The sequence below is a fragment of the Anopheles maculipalpis genome, chromosome 2RL (genome assembly GCF_943734695.1).
Source record: "Anopheles maculipalpis chromosome 2RL, idAnoMacuDA_375_x, whole genome shotgun sequence".
NCBI lineage: Eukaryota > Metazoa > Arthropoda > Insecta > Diptera > Culicidae > Anopheles > Anopheles maculipalpis.
Genome location: NC_064871.1, coordinates 3361190 through 3379756, shown reverse-complemented (window position 1 = coordinate 3379756; position 18567 = coordinate 3361190). Strand labels below are relative to the sequence as shown.

Here is an 18567-nt window from a genome sequence, read left to right as displayed (position 1 = left end):
CGCTTTAAGGAGAGCACGCAAAGTCACGAGGTCATAGAATACGCTAGAACAAAGTACGTATAAGCTTAGGGTGAATGGGTTTGAACCCATTAGTTATTTTGCTGTGACTACTCATAAGATGCTCATAAATCTAAAAATTAATTATGAATTGATAATGAAATTGTTGAATGCTCGAAATACTTAATAACATTAACTTCATTCTAAGACAACTTCATCCACTACAATCTGTCCAATCTACGGTTCAAACACCTGTAGTGCTGTATCCAACAGGACGGATTAGTTCGAGGTCAAGTGCCGCGTTGTTGTGCCTGGCTATGCAGACGACATCGCGACACTGTCGAACTCACGTAACACCGGCCTCACGCCAGCCGGGTGGAGGACAAACAATCCTCCGCTGACAGCATAACACACATCGTAAGAAAGATGACACATCACATCATCAGTGTCATCAACGACACTGAAGAGCTCGCCGAAAGTACACACGCACGAGAAGGGAAAAAAGACGCGAGGCCCATTTTGTCCCATCGTCAGCAACAACTGTGAAGTGTGGTGACAATGTACCAACATCTAATAAAACCGAGTGCAGTGGGAAAAGCGCATCGCAGAGCTCTAGAACCAACCGTTCACCCTTTTACCTAACAAACAAAAACAGACGAGCGGCCCTGTCGTCAACGGTGCTGAAATCGCAAATTATTGTTGAATGTTTTTTGTTTTTTTTTGTCGCCACTTTTTACCTTCAAATGCCTCTGTGCAGCGTTCAAAATGACAGTTAAAAATTCTTTCTTCATACGAATCTGAAGGAACTGGGTAGTGGGTTGTGGTTAGCTTACCGTTACCAATCTAACAAGCACGTGCACACCATGACACACATCGAAACATTCTGTCGGAAAGGACAGTAGGAGCAGCAACAACAACAACAAGAAAAGGCCAATAAAACCTGGAGATATCGATGACTACTTAGATGGTCTACTTTAGTGTTCGGCCACCAGCGAAGTATCACCATTTGTTATGGTGTTATATGGTAAATGCGTTTTACTAATGCAATCACTCTCTCTCTCTCTCTCTCAATCGCTCTCGCACTCTTACTCTCAGTGTGAGTATATGTGGGCTCGCGTACTACTGCTGCTGTTTTTTGCGTACACCGCACGCGTGTGCGCTGCACACGAATTTCGTACGTTCGTGTGCATCATTTGGAAACTGAAACGGTCCGGCTTTAGTGGCGCAAGGTTAGACCCTTGAAACCATGAATCCATTACGCACGCACTGACCGAATTGTATGATTCTGCTGCAAGTGTAGAGAGCGCCTTTGCACAACCTACCAAAAATACAAGTGCGTTCGGATGCGCAGTTCCGGTGGCAACAGAGGCCACTGTTCCGGTTCCGTTTCTTGTGCGAAGCGTCACACAATCAACGCATAAATCAGAGCTTTTCTCAGGCCTATTACGTCCCTTAACAGAATGATAATTTCTACAAGCATTGGGTGAGACAAAAAAAAGTGAAACTTCCCGATGCTGGTCACTTCCTTGGACGGCTCCGAAAACATAAAAATGGTAAGAGGAGAAAATTTGCGGCCATTGTTGGCGATCGGCAAAGATATCGTTTTTAATTTTCTCATACAGACATTTTATTATGATAACAAGACCGTTGGACCGATACGCACAAATGGTGGCACAAATGGCGGACGGTGTAAACGGGGTGTAAAGCTTCACTGTTACGCTACTAACCTGGCCGATACTATCAATCTGCCAACGTTTCGAAAGCCCAATCTTGGTACCTTTTTTTGCTGTCTATTTTCTACAATATTTAGTGGACTTGTGGATTTCAACAACAACAAAAAAATCCCCCGAGTGCTGTTGATTGAACCGGAAAGAAGCGCGAGTGAAAGACACGGCTCTCGTCTTTCCCAAAACCTTTCGTGGAAACCCTACCCCAGCAAGCAAGCAACCAAACAACGACAACAACAAAAAAGTGAACCAAAAAGAAAATAATAATAAACCTCCAAAAATCACTGCATCACATAACCCGGAGAGACCGAGGGCTCCATAATCGTTGCGGCAGCAAGATTTTTGATTCGCTTTTTCTCTCTCTCTCCGTCTCTCTATCCGGTCCAGTCGCCCACCAAAGACAGTCTTCCGGGGTTAGTCCCCGTTTGCATACGGACATTGTTCCGATCGGATGGATCCCCACTCGAAAGAAAATGGCTCCCTTAATGATCGTTTCGGAATCGGAAATCGGTGCGGATTAGGCGGAGGACTACTTCAAAAACTACCAAACAAACAAACAGAAAAAATGGCGATACGGGGGTACGGGTACATCACATAATCCATCCTGGGTATACCACACTCTTCGCTAAACACACCGATCCAACGGCATGGATCGTGGATGCCGCAACGACTCCGACACGTAATCGTATAAATGAAAAATAAATAAGTGATATCGATAGGTAGACGGGCCGTGTAACATAACGCGCCACGAATGTGTACTAAGTCTGCTTTTTTGTGGGAGGAAGGGTGAAGAAGTAAGACGGCCATCCGTGAGAGGCAGGCAGGAGGAGGCAGCATTGCATTTCATTGTTTTACTTTCTAAAAACCCGTTCGTAGACTTCGACACCCAGCCTCCCAGAGTCACAAGTTGTCACCGGTGTGGCAAGCTGTTACACATTTCTGGGTCTCTCTTTCTCTCTCTCTATGGCCCGTAACCCACATGCACACGGCATAAGTAGTGATTGTTTTCAAATTTTTAATTTGGGACAAAACATTGGCACACGCGAGTTACAACCGAACGACCACAAAACGAATCGAAAAGAACAATCGAGATCGGGCGCTGGGGCTAAATTGATCTTCAATTTTGTCTGTCAAACAATGAGGATCAACAAACCCGAGCTCCGAAGCAGTAATGTCCTTGAGGGCTTCAGAGGATCTTTTAAGCATATGCCACTGATGGAAGAGTGCGGGACGAGTGAAATTCTAGCATCTGCCGTGTTAGAAAAGTTCTAAGGAACTCCATTAGGATGAGATTTGACGGTACATTCTGCTTTATAAAAGACCTACAGTTTAAATACCGATCAAGATACTGGAAAATCATCTTTTTCTTCGTCTATTTTGGGACTGCAGGATGGTCCGGTGGCTGAGACAAGAGTGGTTCCGATCTCTACACGTCAGGACCGAGGTTCTTCTAATCCCATGCAGACCGTTCCCCCCGTAGTTGAGAACTGACGATCCAACTAAGTGGTATCAACAAAATCTAGTAAGCTTTTCGATAGCCAACGTCACCTACTAGATCGTTAAGCCGTGAATTTCAACGCAATTCGTCTAAATTCCAAAGACAATTCCAATCTATTCTTCTATCAACTCTCCAATCCAACAGTTCAAAAACCAAAGGGCTGTAAGCTCCAAGATCTTTTACCAGATCGCACCATTCTACAAGGCTCCAATCTAGCTCATTAAATTTGACCATGCGCTTGCAAAGGACAATCTCTGCATCTGTGCCACTATCAGTAGATTTTGATGTGAGTTTGTCTTCCTTTTACGATGGGGTTTCGATTTCCACTACCGACCCCTTTTCATTGCCTGACGCATAAAATGGTGACCTTTCGTATTTCCTTCCCTGGGTGCAAATCGTTACAAATTTAAAATTGGCTACGCATCGTTTCTTGCGACACCATTAGATACACACAGATCGACACAGATGTCTCGGATGACCTTTCCTATATCCATTAGAGGAGAAAAAAAAGCCCAGATTCGCTTTCGTGACTGATGGGACGACCTCTTTCAAGCTCTCTCATGTCCTTGAACGTTCTCTATTCAACTATCTTTGCTCGTGTAAAATATCGTACTGACGCCTGATAAGCTTTGATCGTGCAGGATATCATCAAGGATCGGTCGATTGGAACTTATCAGGGTAAAACAACGATCGCGATTAGATGTAGGCTTCACCTTGCCGTGTCCATGTACCTGTTAACCGGGGGAGGGTGTATCGAAATTCTGCAACCTACAACATTCTGGTGGTCCTTCATAACCGTGATTACCTACATCAACAACACACCAACCAACGCCCTCCAAAAGCTCGCATTTGTCATTCGTTGCAAAACCGTCCTCTTCCGCATGGTTCGTTCGACTTGCATTGCGGGCGCACCAAAATTCCTACGTGTAGCCCTTTTGCACGGAAAGGCGTCCACCGATTGCATGAAGATGGTGCTTACTACACCCTATGATTATGGGTAGCTCGTGGCTCGTGGCTGACGTCACTTTCAGCTCGAAAGTCGCGTGTGCACCTGCTAGCTTTGGAGCTAGTACGGCACCGCAAGGGAACTCGAATCCGGCAAGTTACCTTCTTTTATGATCCAAAGCGATCTCGCTGTCGCCGTCGTCTGGTGCAGTTTGATCGTTTTCAACTATTATTCCACCGTACAACACATGACATCCCGCCCGAGGCCCTTCGCATACCCTTCACCAGGGTTTGGGTGGGTGCGAGTTCCTGTTTTGCATGAGCCATAATTAAGCTCGGTGGCTTGGTATACCGGGTTTTGATCGCTGCTTGACCCAAAGCTACAAATACAGGCTATCACATTAAACGTGTGTGTTTGTGTGGAGAAGGTGAAGGCAATCGTCGTATGGAAATGATCGATAGTTACGCCCCGAGGATCAGAATCAATCATCGCACCCGGACTCTGGCAGGTTTTTGTTGTAATTACGTAAAAAGTAAATACCTCTCTCGCTTTACTTATTCGTCCCTTCAATTCCGAACAAACCTGAGATCCTTCTAATGCTTGCAGATCTTCACACGCGTACTTCAACTATGATACGATCGGCAACACTAAATAGGAATTGTTCCGTGCTTCCAAGCTCGTAAAATCATTGCCAAATTTACGAACAGAACCAACCGGAACCTGTCTATCGGAATGCGTAATCAAAAGTTTACGGTGCCGTGCGCGTTCTCTTGCCCAACAGACAAGACCCCAATCGTTTACCCGATGCTTAATGACAACATTGTTGACAAATCATTCACTCCATCGTCATCATCTTCACTCTATCTTTAGGTTCTGTTCTCCAATGTTCCATTCCCTTAGGCAGATGCAGCTACTCCAAAAAAAGCGCAAGACGACCAATTAAAGAGGACTCTCTTTCTCTCTCTCTCGGTTGTTCTATGGACGATCGTCACACGCGTCTCAAGCACTCACGCCGATTCTTGCGGCGTCACGAGTCTGCAAATCCGTCCCCCCGCAGATCATCATCCATCCAGCGACGTTACACTTGCCCGGCGAATAAACACCGGGCGACATCGGGAACACGCCTTCCACCAATAATATGCGACGATCAACGTATACGGTTGAGATCACTTCGAGTGTAGTTCTCTTCCTCGTTGCATGACCGTGACCCCACGTGTAAACATCACGCACGGTTCTCATCTTCGACCCATCCTAGGGCACTTGAAAATCTGATTTGTTCGACTGACGGCGGGGCGTTGGCATTGTTCGGCTACGGGGATCGAACCCGGGGAAGCATACCTATCATTCCTTAACACACCGGATCAGTCGATTGATGTGGATGCCCAGCAGTGTTGACATTATGATCAAGCAGCGAAAAACCGCTAAGCAAATTAACAATTACCCTCTAAAATGATGATTGCGGATGTACTGCTCGGGAAGGTATTGAATAATAATTCTATTCTAATGTTCAATACTAGTTCCGGGGATGGCTCCCCTGTTGGGGCGTTTAGCCTGTGGTAAAAAAGTCTTGTAATTTTGTGGAATTATATTATAGAGACTCAGACTTCTCCTTGGATGAACGACCTACTAGGTCACGCCGGTCATCGAAAAGCATTGGTTGGATTGTCCGTCCTCACTATCGAGTGATCTGCATGGGATTTGAACACCGGTTCTGCCGTGTGAAGATTGGCACCGCATCGGATGATAGTCTGAATACCATCAGATGGTAGTCTGAAATCTGTCCCCTACGGACACGAATCCTGGACTGCGCAGATCTCCAAGGACTTCAATGCTCTCACCATTTTTTAACGTTGCTGTGTGCTTAGCTGATTATTTGATGTGTCTGTTGAGGAATCTTTACAGACGCAAACCCGGCGTAGGCCACTGATTGCCGTTTCTTTAAGTTTTTAGAGGTATTGGAATAGTACATGCTCTGACCAGCGGAGTAACTTTGGAAGACCCAGAAAGTTGAATTTCTTATTCGTACCGTACCGATTATCTCACAGAGAACAAGAGAAAAGCCTCTCAGCGACTTTCGGGGAGACTGTCCCGGAACTGGTAAATTGTAGTGAAGGAATCTGCAAGTGGTAGCCCAACCCATCCCAATGTTATACTCTCAAAGAAGAAGAAACACCATTACACATCCACCATGACCTAGTCACTATCGTTTTATCCCACAAATGCTTTACATTTTTCAATCTGAGCTTTAAAATTAACAGAAATCACACTTGCTCACGCCGCCACGCCGCCAATCTTCCTGTTCAACTAATGCGCCCTGCATGGCCAATGAAGAGTGAAAGTGTGACCCTGTCCTTCAAATTAGCTTCTCACGACTTAACACATATTTCTCAATATTCATTTCACGAAAGTGTGAATCTATTCTGGTGAAAATGAAATTTAAATCCGCTATTAAAACCGGTTTAATATTTTCGCATGGGCAAGGTGTAGTTAATAGTTGAATGGTTCTGACGATATAATTCGTAAATTTATTCCTTTATGACACGTACATAGCACGACTGGGAAGGAGTAAAAAAAATCAATAAGATAAATGAAGATGCATGCAAAAAAACTCCCCGGCTATCTCCCTACTGATCGCCCTCGATCGCCACCTCCACAACCGCCTTACGATAAAATGCACCCTCGGACACGTACTGCTTCAGTGAGTTACCCACATAGCTGTCCAGTATCGTACATTGGGACAGCTTCTTTATAACATCGTACTTAAACTGTGCCACATTCACGTCGTTGTCCATCCGACGGTTTAACAGCAGCTCAGTAAAGCAAGCAGTGTTCTGGAAAAACAGCTGTCCCCAGCGATGATCGACTATGACCGAGAGCAGCTTCAATGCGGCCATCTTTATGTTGGGGAATGGGACCTTAAACAGTTCCTGCACCAGATCGAGATGATTGCTCTCCGTCATGGTTTCGTACCATTCCTGGGTAATGGTTCTATTGTGGAGAAAGGTGTATTTACGCATTTAGTTTCCCCACAACTACAATCCAGGGGGTAACATATACTTACGAGATCATGTTATCAATCGGTTGGCTACCTCCCGACAGTAAGTTGGTCAGGCATTCGATCAACCGGACCTTGTAAGCTTCCAGCGTTGAGTGCAGCACGCCCGGGAACTCCTTCAGAAACTTTTCCATTTTGAGCGTCTGATAGTTTAGGAATACTTTTCCTTCGTTTGACGAACCAACCATGCCTGGAAGTGATTGTAATTTTTAAAATTATTAATATTGACAACAAACGCGCGTAACAAATCCTTTACCTATACAGTCGTACGCGATGGCCATCAGCATTGGATCTTCAGGCGAGATCATGTCGAACATAAATGTGACCCATCCCGAATGGCGGGCAAGAAACAAGTCCGGCTGGATCAGTGCCGCACTAGCCAGGAACTTCAGCGCATTTGGCAGCACGAACCGTACGTACGGTGTTACTTTGTCCGGGATGAAGTCGGTACACACCTTCCGGAACAGATCGCACGCCTCGACGTAATCGTAACCTTCCTTGGTGGCTAGCAGCTGGGTCAGAATCTGCAAAACGCTCGTCTGCAGCAGCACATCATCCTTTTCCAAATCGATCAATGCGCGTTTAATAATCGGATCCGCTATCTGTAAATATTCCGGACGCTGCTCCAGAATGGTGCACACTATCTCATACACGCGGCATCGAACCGTTTCGTCAAATTCCAACACCGACAATAAATTCTTCTGAACTGTCGGTTCGGTGAAAATGGGTGGCAACGTTTTTACCAACACCGTGAGCAACGTGTTCACGTACACCTCCTTCATCGGGAGACAGTGTAGAATGATGAGCTGCACGTTGTTGGGCGAAATAGCCCCCGAATGGTACACCATAGCGGCAGCACCACGCAAACCGAACTGCTTCACCGTGTTTTTTGGATGGGTCAGACATCGTTCGATGAACTGATCGATCACGGACGATCCGTTCGGAAAAAACTCAAGCGCTTTGTCGTAGATGATGCGCGACGCTGTTGTGTGTTGGTCACTGGAAAATAAAGAATCAGACTCGCTCTATTAAGGCAAATTATTGCGAACAATCGTGTTGGTTCACGCTTACCTGTTTGCATCGGCCAGAAACTTGAACAGACCCTCGGAGCATAGCATCACCTCGTATATTTCCTGATCCACATCGGCTAGCTTGCTTTCCAGCACGTCCAAACTGTTGGTGCGGGTTTCCTTAATGGCTAAGTTACGCATTAAATGTTCCAACTGGTTCACATCCATTATTAGTCGGCGAAAATGTTCACTAAATAACAGGAATATAAAATTCGTGTATCGTCCAAAACACTCGTCATTGTAGTTGACAGTTCTTGGAAAACATCAAGGTACGTACAGATGGGATGTGAGCACGTGATTTTTGCAGCAACAATCAGAACAACCGGTTTGGAAAATTCTTTCCATAATTTTGAGATTCTTTGTATATTTTCAGTAGCATTTTAGTCACCATATGCATCCTAATTTCCAATAAGTATATACAAATAAAGCCATTGCGTGTGTATGAGGAAATGATTTGGGATACACTGTATTTTATTGGGCAATGATACATTATCCATATTTTGACCCAATCTCATCCCACTGTACAATATTATCGTTTCATTTGACAGCTCTATCAATCGTAAACAACTAATTATTGAGCAAAAAAAAAGTGATTCGTTTTGGGGCCGTACTCGTCATCGCTTTAGTTGAACCATAATTTCGGGTTATTTTTTAGTAAAACTGTTTAATTTTTATTTTTAGTGGCGCTTGGGTAGTTTAGAAATACGAAATCAGTGAAGGAAAGCCCGTTTTCAACGAATTGGCCACGTATCTCTTCATTACACAGTCAGATTAGTGAGAACAGCTGCTTCGTATCGTACCCAGTGTTTGTACAGATCCAAAACCATGATACACAGTTTGTTCATCGTTAACAGTAGCGGGTAATAGGACGACCACAATTATTATTCCTTTCAAACCCCACTGAATGCAATTTTATCGTCCCTAGCGATGTGTTTCTGGAAAAACATTGGCGCAGCGTCGTATCACGCACCTGTGTGTCCTACTTTCTCGATGTTCACCGGGAATCGGCCAACGTAAGTACCGTACCCGGAATGCGTGTCGTTGTTTCTTACCTCAACCCTAATCCAATGCGGATTCCTTCTTTACAGAACGTTCCACCAGTGCTTTCCACCCCACATCATTACCTAGTGTCTATTCAACGCAACGGAATCTCACTTGTGGCCGCCTGTAAGCAAGAATTCCCTCCACTTTTTGTCATTGAATTCCTCCATCGAGTGGTGGACACGTTTGAGGACTATTTTTCCGAATGCAATGAGAATGTCATCAAGGAAAACTATGTGATTGTGTACGAGCTACTGGACGAAATGTTGGACAATGGGTTCCCGCTTGCTACGGAGTGTAACATACTGAAGGAGCTTATCAAACCACCGAACATTTTGCGTACGATTGCCAACTCCGTTACGGGAAAATCAAAGTATGGGTGGCAGAGTGGTGATTTACTCGAGATGAAGTCGTAAATTCATTCTTGCGTCGTGTTATTTCAGTATCAGCGGCACTCTTCCGTCGGGTCAACTGTCAGCCATACCGTGGCGTCGGACAGGCGTCAAGTACACGAACAACGAGGCGTATTTCGATGTCGTTGAGGAGGTTGATGCTATTATCGACAAGAATGGCCAAACGATCTTTGCCGAAATTCAAGGCTATGTAAGATTATGTCATTAATCCATCAGAAATCATTCAAAATTCATAACGGCTTTTTTTTTAATTCCATAGATTGATTGCTGTATAAAGCTCAGCGGAATGCCCGATCTGTCCCTTTCCTTCATGAATCCGCGTCTCTTCGATGACGTTTCATTCCATCCGTGCGTCCGTTTCAAGCGTTGGGAATCGGAACGTATCCTGTCATTCATTCCGCCGGACGGTAATTTTAGACTGATGTCGTATCATGTCGGTTCCCAGAGTATTGTAGCCATTCCGATCTACGTGCGGCACAATCTTGTGTTGAAATCGGGTGAACAATCCCGACTGGACATAACTGTTGGACCAAAAACCACAATGGGACGGACAGTTGAAGGTAAAGCATACATCTGAACTAGACAAATGAACATCTAATAGTCATAATTAATCTATTTTTAGCTGTAAAGTTGGATATCTGCATGCCAAAAGCGGTAACAAACTGCTCGCTAGTAGTGAATCAGGGCAAATACACGTACGACACGGTGAATAAAATTCTCCACTGGGACATCGGAAGAATCGATGCGGCCAAGCTGCCAAATATACGCGGAACGGTAAGAATATTAATGAAAATTTTCTTTTTCTATTTAATGCTTCATCATTTTAAACAACCCTCCAACAGGTTTCCGTTGCATCCACTAACTCCACACTCGAAACAACCATCGACCGAGTACATTTCACCATCTCCCAGATGGCTGTATCCGGGCTGAAGGTGAACCGGCTGGACATGTACGGCGAAAAGTACAAACCCTTCAAAGGTGTCAAATACGTGACGAAGGCAGGAAAGTTCCAAATTCGTATGTAAGAACATCCGTCGGCGACTCGGTAACGTTATTATCTTTATCTTGCTTTGAGCACAGCGAACAATTAAATGAAAAACCAACCAAGGTGCGTACCAATAATTTAGTTATCCTTTCTTTTATTACTATCTTTATTTGTCGTCGATGCGTTCGTTCGTACTGTTCGTGGACTTTTTGTGGTGTGAAGAAACATTCGTAAAGTAAATTAGGTAATGTCATAAATACGTGGCACAAGTGTCAATTGTTGCAGATTAAGTTTGCTGTAGATTGTTTAAATACTTTAAGCTCGGAAATTGATACGATTGACTGCAGAAGCTACTACCGGTTTCGTCGTGCTGTGAAGCGGATTTGTAAGGTGCATAAAACTGTCCACTTCTCACCGGAGGACCGGCGGCGGGATGATGCGCGTGATGATGGTGCTGAAGTTGTGATACGACCGGTGAAAAGATGGAACTCAATGTGGAAAAGGATAGTGAGTATGGGCCAGTATCTGGCTTTTCTACACCAAATCCAAGCCCACCCGCTGCGGGTATTGTACCTGGGTGGAAGAAATCGTCCGCCTTGGTAGTACTCCCGCTGCCCGATGTGGCACTACGCTCGTTCCGTCGGAATTTTGCCCGTCGATTCTGAAACCAAACCTGGTGTCAAAGTAGCATTTTGGAAAGTTAATTGAAAGAAAGTCCTCTTAAATGGTATCCTTAATACCGTACCTGAACTCTTGCCTCACTCAGGCCAACCTTGTTCGCTAGCTCTTCACGCACAAACGCGTCCGGATAGTGTGTCTTCTCGAATATTTTCTCCAACGCCGTCAACTGGTTGGTGGTGAACGTCGTTCGATTGCGCCGTGGTTTCTTCAGCGAGCACGTCTTGGATTGCATCTGTTGCCTACTGTCAGACTTGCTGTGCAGACTATCGTCCAGATCTGTTTTATTTGAAGAAAATGAAGTCATAATCAGAATCAGTTTCCGTTGTCATTCGATACATCGGCATCGGCATGCCCACTCAGTAGAGGAACTCTGCGACACGGACGATTAATGTTTGCACTAATTTAATTTACCTAACATGCACAATTAACTACACATCGCACCTCACCGACTACCAGCTCCAAAAGGTCGTTAATTTACACCAAAAAAAAAGAGTTTGAACCTTGTGCGTGTAGTTCTCGCCAATCATAATTCGTTTGTCCTTCCGTTCCCCGTCGCTTACACTACTGGCACGCTTTATGTGTCACAACAAAAACCCACAATCTAAGATGATTGACGGGCAGTAGCGCTCGCAGGAGCAGCAGCAGTAGCAGGGAAAACCCCCCTCTAAACTGAAGACAATTTTCCGACGCCTCAAAGCACAAGGAGAAGATTGAAAGATCAACAGCATGGACATAAAATGATAAACAAACATAAGCTGCTTGAACCCACACAGCAGCCTTTTCCGATGATTAATAGCCGCACTTTACGTGGTTCGTTACAGTGTAGGACGGAAATTAAAGCATTCAAAATTGGATGTTGTAATTAAAGTTTTTCATTGAAAAAATCACCGTCAGTAATCATCGCGCTTTAGAAAGAAGCATTTCACACGTTGACACGTCGGTTGACGGAACTAAAAATAAAAACCAATCTCCCAAAGCCACAAAAAATAAACCCCTTTTTTACGCACTATAAAGACACAACAAGGGCATGGAAAAGGGTCTCCAATTAAATAATTTACCTTCCACACCACACTGATCATCTGCGCACTTGCGCAAGCCTAGCCTCGTTAAAATGATCATGAGCCAGTGTGTACGGGACCGCTAGCTTTGAAGATCTTCTGCCCGCGAAGGGAAGAGCTGACTGCGACTTGACTGACTGCTGGAAATCGGCTAAAGCGGAGACAGTTTGAAAGCGATACACATGACTTAATCCCAACAAATCAGATCATTTTACAACTCACTAAACCGTAACAACTGCCTACTGTGGGTGCGTGTGTGCGTGCATGTGCATCTTTCCTCTATTCTTGTGCGTTTTCCACCCTTCAAGACAAGAGTTGGTGACGAGTTCCCGTCATTAGAGTGCTCTCTATGGTATGTATGGCCTTCGGTGCTTGCTCCGCTCGTCGGTTGTCATTTACGCGGTTCGCTTCAAACGGTCCGGACCGGGTTCACCACACACCACGCCGTCGTGTGGGAAAGAAAGGGTTTAAGTGGGCTTCTTAAGAAAGTGTACAGCGAGAGCGCCAGATGAGCCGCCGGCATCAATGACGGATGATGTGAGTTATGTTCCAACTGGAAGCAATAAACACGGATGGGCAAAGATTGCAAAACGCATGGGTAATTTCTTTTTTTTTTTCGCCAACTGTGGGAGGACTGGTATGCATAAAATGATGCCATGAAAAAGATATAAAATTGTAGTTCAAAACACCCCATACATCGCTTTATAGTAGTGAGTGCGCCGAAGAAAACATTTGCCCTACATATTGTCTTTAGACTTTTACTACTCCGGAACGTTGGAAGAGTTTGTTGGCTCCGAAACACAAGGTCTCCTTGCCGGACAGAAAAGCCCTTCCTAGCAAAAATCGGTGCAGGAGACCACCTCCAACATTTGTCGCCAAGTTTTTATTTCAAGGACGTAAAGTACTCGGTTCCTTGCCATTCAAGCACTTCTTTTGACTGCCTTGGAAAGTCTGTCTGCAGTTTTCTGACAATTAAATTTTCAGAATTGTGACCCCAAGCTCCACACAGATTAAGCGGTGTTGAGCGATCAGAATACGTCCACTATTCGATGTACGCGCTCTTCTCCTGATCCGAAGATCTTCTAACTTACTTTCTGCACTGGTTAGACCATACATTCGCAAAGCGTCGAGACGTCGTCGAGGGATTCGTTCGTTAAGTAAACGTTTGAGAGAGAAAATGTAATCGAGCAACGATTCGGTTCACCTGACCTTGTCCTAATCAACACCTCGCTGATCAAGAAGAATTCGCTGTAGGGACTGATCTCGGCGATCTCTTTACTCTTGAGCCTACAAAAATTGTTCCACGACTGGAAAGGAAGATGGCATACGTGTATTGCTTCTAACAGGGGCCAGATTTTGAAGACGAGTAAATAAATTTCGTTAATTGAACGATTACTTGGAGACAAAAAAGCAATACGAGTCCTCGTGACCAAAGCGAGATTTATCATTGCACTCGTTACCGTTACCAAGAAGAAGGAAGAGAACATTTCAAAGTCTTGGAAATTATTTCAATGATTAATTAACAGCCTTTGCAGTGGAATGCTAATAGACGCATGAAACACAACAAGGTGATTACTAGCAACAACTGTTCAATACAGCACGAGCATGTTGTTGCCCGGGGTCACTTCCGCTTTAGAACCAGAAGACTTCCCGTTTTTAGGGTTCTCTTTCTTGTGTTTCTGCTCGTCAAAAGAGGTGATGCAGTCAAGATGATCAGAAAAAAGTGTTCATACCCATGTAGCAAGAAAGGTTCTAAGGTTCTTCTTGCACTACACTAATCAAATTGGAACCTTCACTCCTTTCTGGCAGCCGTATGAAGATGACAAAGTAAAAGACGCAACAAGCGATCGCAACGATCGGTGTACATGCATTGCCTTGTTCAACGGAAATGTAGCTCAAATGCATTTTTTCCTTCACGGTGTGGTTCGGGTTGAGAAAATTGCCACGAAGACATTAAAATAGAACCGATGCCAATCTATTGCCTGAATGACTTGGGTCGCTTTGGGTACGCAGATCTATTATATGCCGTAGCAAAAAGAGCTAGAGTAAGGAAAAAACGCCCAGTCATAATCACTTTTTAATTTTCAATTTAAATATAATTTTTTACCAAAATTGTCCTCATCCAATTCCTATTTCTAATGTCTAGAAAAGGATCGTGTATTTATATCCATGGGACAGATTTTTCTCTTCTTTTGTGTCTTTTCCAACAATTTTCTTCTGGCAAAACAACCACGGTGGCATCCATATGACGAAAAGAGATGCTCGTGACACTGCTGCATCCGCATATCCTCGAAAGCGAAACCGACAGCAGCGACTTCACGACGCGCACGACACAACGACCAGCATCAGGGAGGTTTTGTGTGGCATTATGGGTGAATTATTTTTGGAACAATCAATCCCAATTACGACGGAAGCCTGTTGAAATGTCCTCCTTCTGTTTTCTCTTTCCAACTTCCCATACTCCGCCGGGTTCACAGTATCCATTTCAAAGGAATAGATAAATTTTTCCACCTATACACCCTTGTTCTTTCTCTCCCTCTCTCGAGTAAAGCCGTTTTTTACTGCTTTTCCTCGCGTGGGTTAGCGAAAGGGGTACAAAGCATGTTCCGCGTACGAGTAGAAAGAGTTATTTAAAAAAAAACGATGGTCCACCGATGAGAAGGCCAATTCTTCTTACACAAAAAAAAGGTGTAATTGCATAAGTTCAGGCGTGATGTCGGAAGCATCAGCTGCAAGAAAAGAAAACACATTTCCGGGGTCGGTCGCCGTCACCCGGTTGAAGATCGTGTGCGACGTTTGAAATATCATAATGATCGCACGAACCGAATGCGCACACCTCCCTGCATCATCGCTTTTTTCCCACTATTTTCCGGGCCTTTCCTTCCAGGAAAAGGTAATAAATGGGCTTTAAATAATGCTCTCCTCGTGCAGATGCTCCCAAGCATTGCCGATCTGATTGATTTTCGGAAAACTCGTTCATTTCCCCTTGGATGAGTGTTTTAATGTCCCCCAAAAGGTCCAGCCAGAGCCGAGAGGGAGAGAGAGAGAGAGAGACGAACTCCACCCTAAAATTAAACATAATCTGCAACAGCACCCGATACCCGCGATGCATGACCGCGCGACTGACGCAAAGTCAGTCGCGTAAACGTCATATCTGTTCGTTCGGAAATTAACATGCCAACCACAATTAGTAGCGTGCCTGTCGTTTCCCGTTCTTCACTGCTACACGATGACAACCGTACAACTCAGAAATTGGACGATTGCGACGGTGAAAAACATTATCGTCGTGAGCCAGATGTTTACGCATGTCCTCCCGAATTTCTTCTCGCTTCGTTTCAAGCATGCTTCGCGATCGTGTACGAAGGTTGTAAATTATATCTCGTTACCATTATCATGCAGCAGCACCTTTACGATTGTACGACAAACAATTCTACTAACTACAATGTTTTACCTATGGCACTGATGAGAGTTCTATGGGGGGAGACATTGAGACATTGAGGGTTTTTGTTGGAATGTTTTCCCACTGCTGTGTCGGCAAAGACCGTGTTTCTTTGCAGCATTGCAGAGATTGATTATTTTAATGGGAAAATTTGTAACAAATCATCTACATCTTCAAGACGACATGAGGTACATATTCAAGATGAGGCGCGTGAAGATTTTATCTCTTCGAATATATTTTGATAGTAGACTTTTAATCTCTTGCATAGTGCATAGCCAGACTGTTGGAAAATAGACAGGGGATTTTCACAATTTACCAAGGGTAATTCGGAACATTTGTGGCGATAGACGATAGCTAAGGGCCCACCAGCACCCAAGAAACTACCTTTTTACAAAGCCCTCTTTTTACAGTTCAAGCGGCTCCTCATCCAAAAGATCGGATCAGAGCTAGAAGTCTTGTGGTCCAGATTCCAGATTTTTTTATCAGTCCTCTTCAATTCCTGGTACACCACTGCGTGCATAGAGGATTCAATGTCCACCCGGAACTCGATAAAATGGAATATCTTCAAGCTCTGGTGAACCAGGTAAACCATTGAACAAAAAAGGGCACATTCCATCAGCAATTATTACACAGTTTTGGATTCAACATTCATTTACTTTAATTGAATACAAAATTGTGAGACTTTGGGCAGAACTTTACTCATGAACGACACGCCCAATTAGCCACCACGCTCGTCAAACCACTCGTCTAAGAACCTCAACGGGAGTTCATCATATATCAGGTCCAACATTGATAAGAGCGGTCCATTTGGGTAAGGTCCCTTTTTGACGAAGCCACTCTGGACTTCCTGTTTACCGATCCTCATAGAATATCTGTTTATCATAATTTCTGTTTCCCTTATAATTAAAATATTCTTTAAGACATCCAACATAGACTCCAAAATTTCGATGAAACCTTTAAGATAGTTTTTTTACAAAATGGGAAAAAAAATCTAGAACAAAAATCCAAAATCTACCTAGTCTGCATATTATTTTTATCTATTGTAATGATCCATTAAGTAGGACTATTGTTGAAAGAATGAAAGAAAGAAACCAAAAATAAACCCTACGATATCAGTTTTCAGATAAGACTTAACATATTCAAATTCTCCAACTCCATTACCTTCTTTATCCGTCGACACCGCTATCGATGGGTCCGTTGGTACCATCGCTTCACCAGCACTAGCGACATTCGGCGTGCTGCATGAACTATTTAACTGCAGTAAATTGCTCATCAAAAATCGATCCTTCACACCATGCCGCACTTTCTTATCCACAGTCGCCACAGCCATAGCATCTCCTTCGATCGTTAGACCACCGAACCCTAGCTCCACATTGCTTCCTTCGTAGATCAACGAGGATCGATGGTGATCTGGTACCATTAGCCGATTGGCGCTACTAAAAGGATGATGTCCAGCAGGTCCAACAAGGGAAAGCTCGCTGATCCCAGTCGGAGTGTAATATCGACCCGTGGTTTGGTCGGATGACATGGACGGAGATACATTGTTACAACTAGCCACGATCACTTTACCACTACCACTCTGGTCACCACTACTACTACTTCCACCCAGCGGAAGCTCACTGCTTGGACAGCCCGGCGGCACATCGTACCAAACACTACTCCCGGTCGTTGATGGCTTGTGGTGAAACTGTTCCTGCGATGATCCTACTACGGCTCCACCTTCAAGGATGCAACTGGATGCTCCCGGATCACCGTAGGTCCCGGATGCCACTGACGCACCGTAGCAATTCATCGCTTTTATTATATCAACACCGTCTGTTGGTGAAAATTTTCACGCAAGCAGCATCCTTTTTTGCCCATGCGACACACTTTTCGCTTCCCATTCACACCTTCATCACCGCAAGGAGAGACACCACATGGCACATGTATTTGGCAATCACTTCCGAACATTAATGAGCTAATTATTTAATTTCTTAATTGTGTTACACACTCGTTCACTCCCTTCTGCCGGAACATACACACGCGCGCGCACACACTCGTTTCGCCACACAAAACATTTCCACTGGTTATGCACTTCCAATGCACTACGGCTGCTGCTGCTGCTGCTGCTGCTGCTGCTAACACTGCACTTCCCAGGATCCTGGTACTATCCGACCCGATCGCAACATAATCCGCTGTGTCTGCTTAGTTCAATCCTCTTTCGATAATTAAAATCAAATGTGTTGCAGTGGTTATTTATTTTTACTTCAAGGGACTTTGCACGCCCCGTACAGTGGCTAAAATCGTCTTACGTACAGTTATTGAACTGGATGATTTTAGTAAAACTGCTTTACGAAACTGTGCAGAATTTTGAAACTACTTTTTAATACTTCTTTTTACTTTCCTTGTCTATTATTTTGCATTTTATTTTGAAAGGTATTTATCTATTTTAATCCCGCACGAATGTACACTAAGTCTATTTCCCTACTGTACCGCTTTGACGTTATGATTGGCCAACATGGAAAGTAGGCGGAGCTACATCAATAGTACATAAAAACAGGGAAAATTCTGTTCTCTTTGGTCTGCATCGATTTTCCGTAACAACTTGTTATAATTAAACATCTTCAAGATCACGAATCATATTTAACTGACCGATAAGTGTAAAAATGCTCCTCGTA

General features: G+C 44.2%; 3 protein-coding genes across 3 annotated transcripts; 1 reads left to right on the top strand and 2 right to left on the bottom strand.

The window, feature by feature from the left end:
* Window positions 1-6792: 6792 nt before the first annotated feature.
* LOC126557881 (26S proteasome non-ATPase regulatory subunit 5) lies at window positions 6793-8485 on the bottom strand. Its single transcript, XM_050213789.1, has 4 exons — window positions 8295-8485; window positions 7480-8222; window positions 7230-7413; window positions 6793-7156 (listed from the first exon to the last, which is right to left on the bottom strand). Exons 1-4 carry the CDS (start codon window positions 8459-8461, stop codon window positions 6793-6795), a joined length of 1458 nt encoding a protein of 485 aa, XP_050069746.1. The 5' UTR covers window positions 8462-8485.
* A 562-nt stretch (window positions 8486-9047) lies between these two features.
* On the top strand, window positions 9048-10775 carry LOC126558154 (AP-3 complex subunit mu-1). Its single transcript, XM_050214115.1, has 7 exons — window positions 9048-9153; window positions 9219-9306; window positions 9382-9707; window positions 9778-9937; window positions 10007-10307; window positions 10370-10521; window positions 10590-10775. The coding sequence occupies exons 1-7, from the start codon at window positions 9119-9121 to the stop codon at window positions 10770-10772; spliced, it is 1245 nt and encodes a 414-aa protein (XP_050070072.1). The 5' UTR covers window positions 9048-9118; the 3' UTR covers window positions 10773-10775.
* Window positions 10776-11018: 243 nt separating this feature from the next.
* Window positions 11019-17702, bottom strand: LOC126558199 (homeobox protein orthopedia-like). The gene is made up of 3 exons (XM_050214167.1): window positions 17072-17702; window positions 11478-11689; window positions 11019-11405 (listed from the first exon to the last, which is right to left on the bottom strand). Exons 1-3 carry the CDS (start codon window positions 17700-17702, stop codon window positions 11019-11021), a joined length of 1230 nt encoding a protein of 409 aa, XP_050070124.1.
* Window positions 17703-18567: the final 865 nt, after the last annotated feature.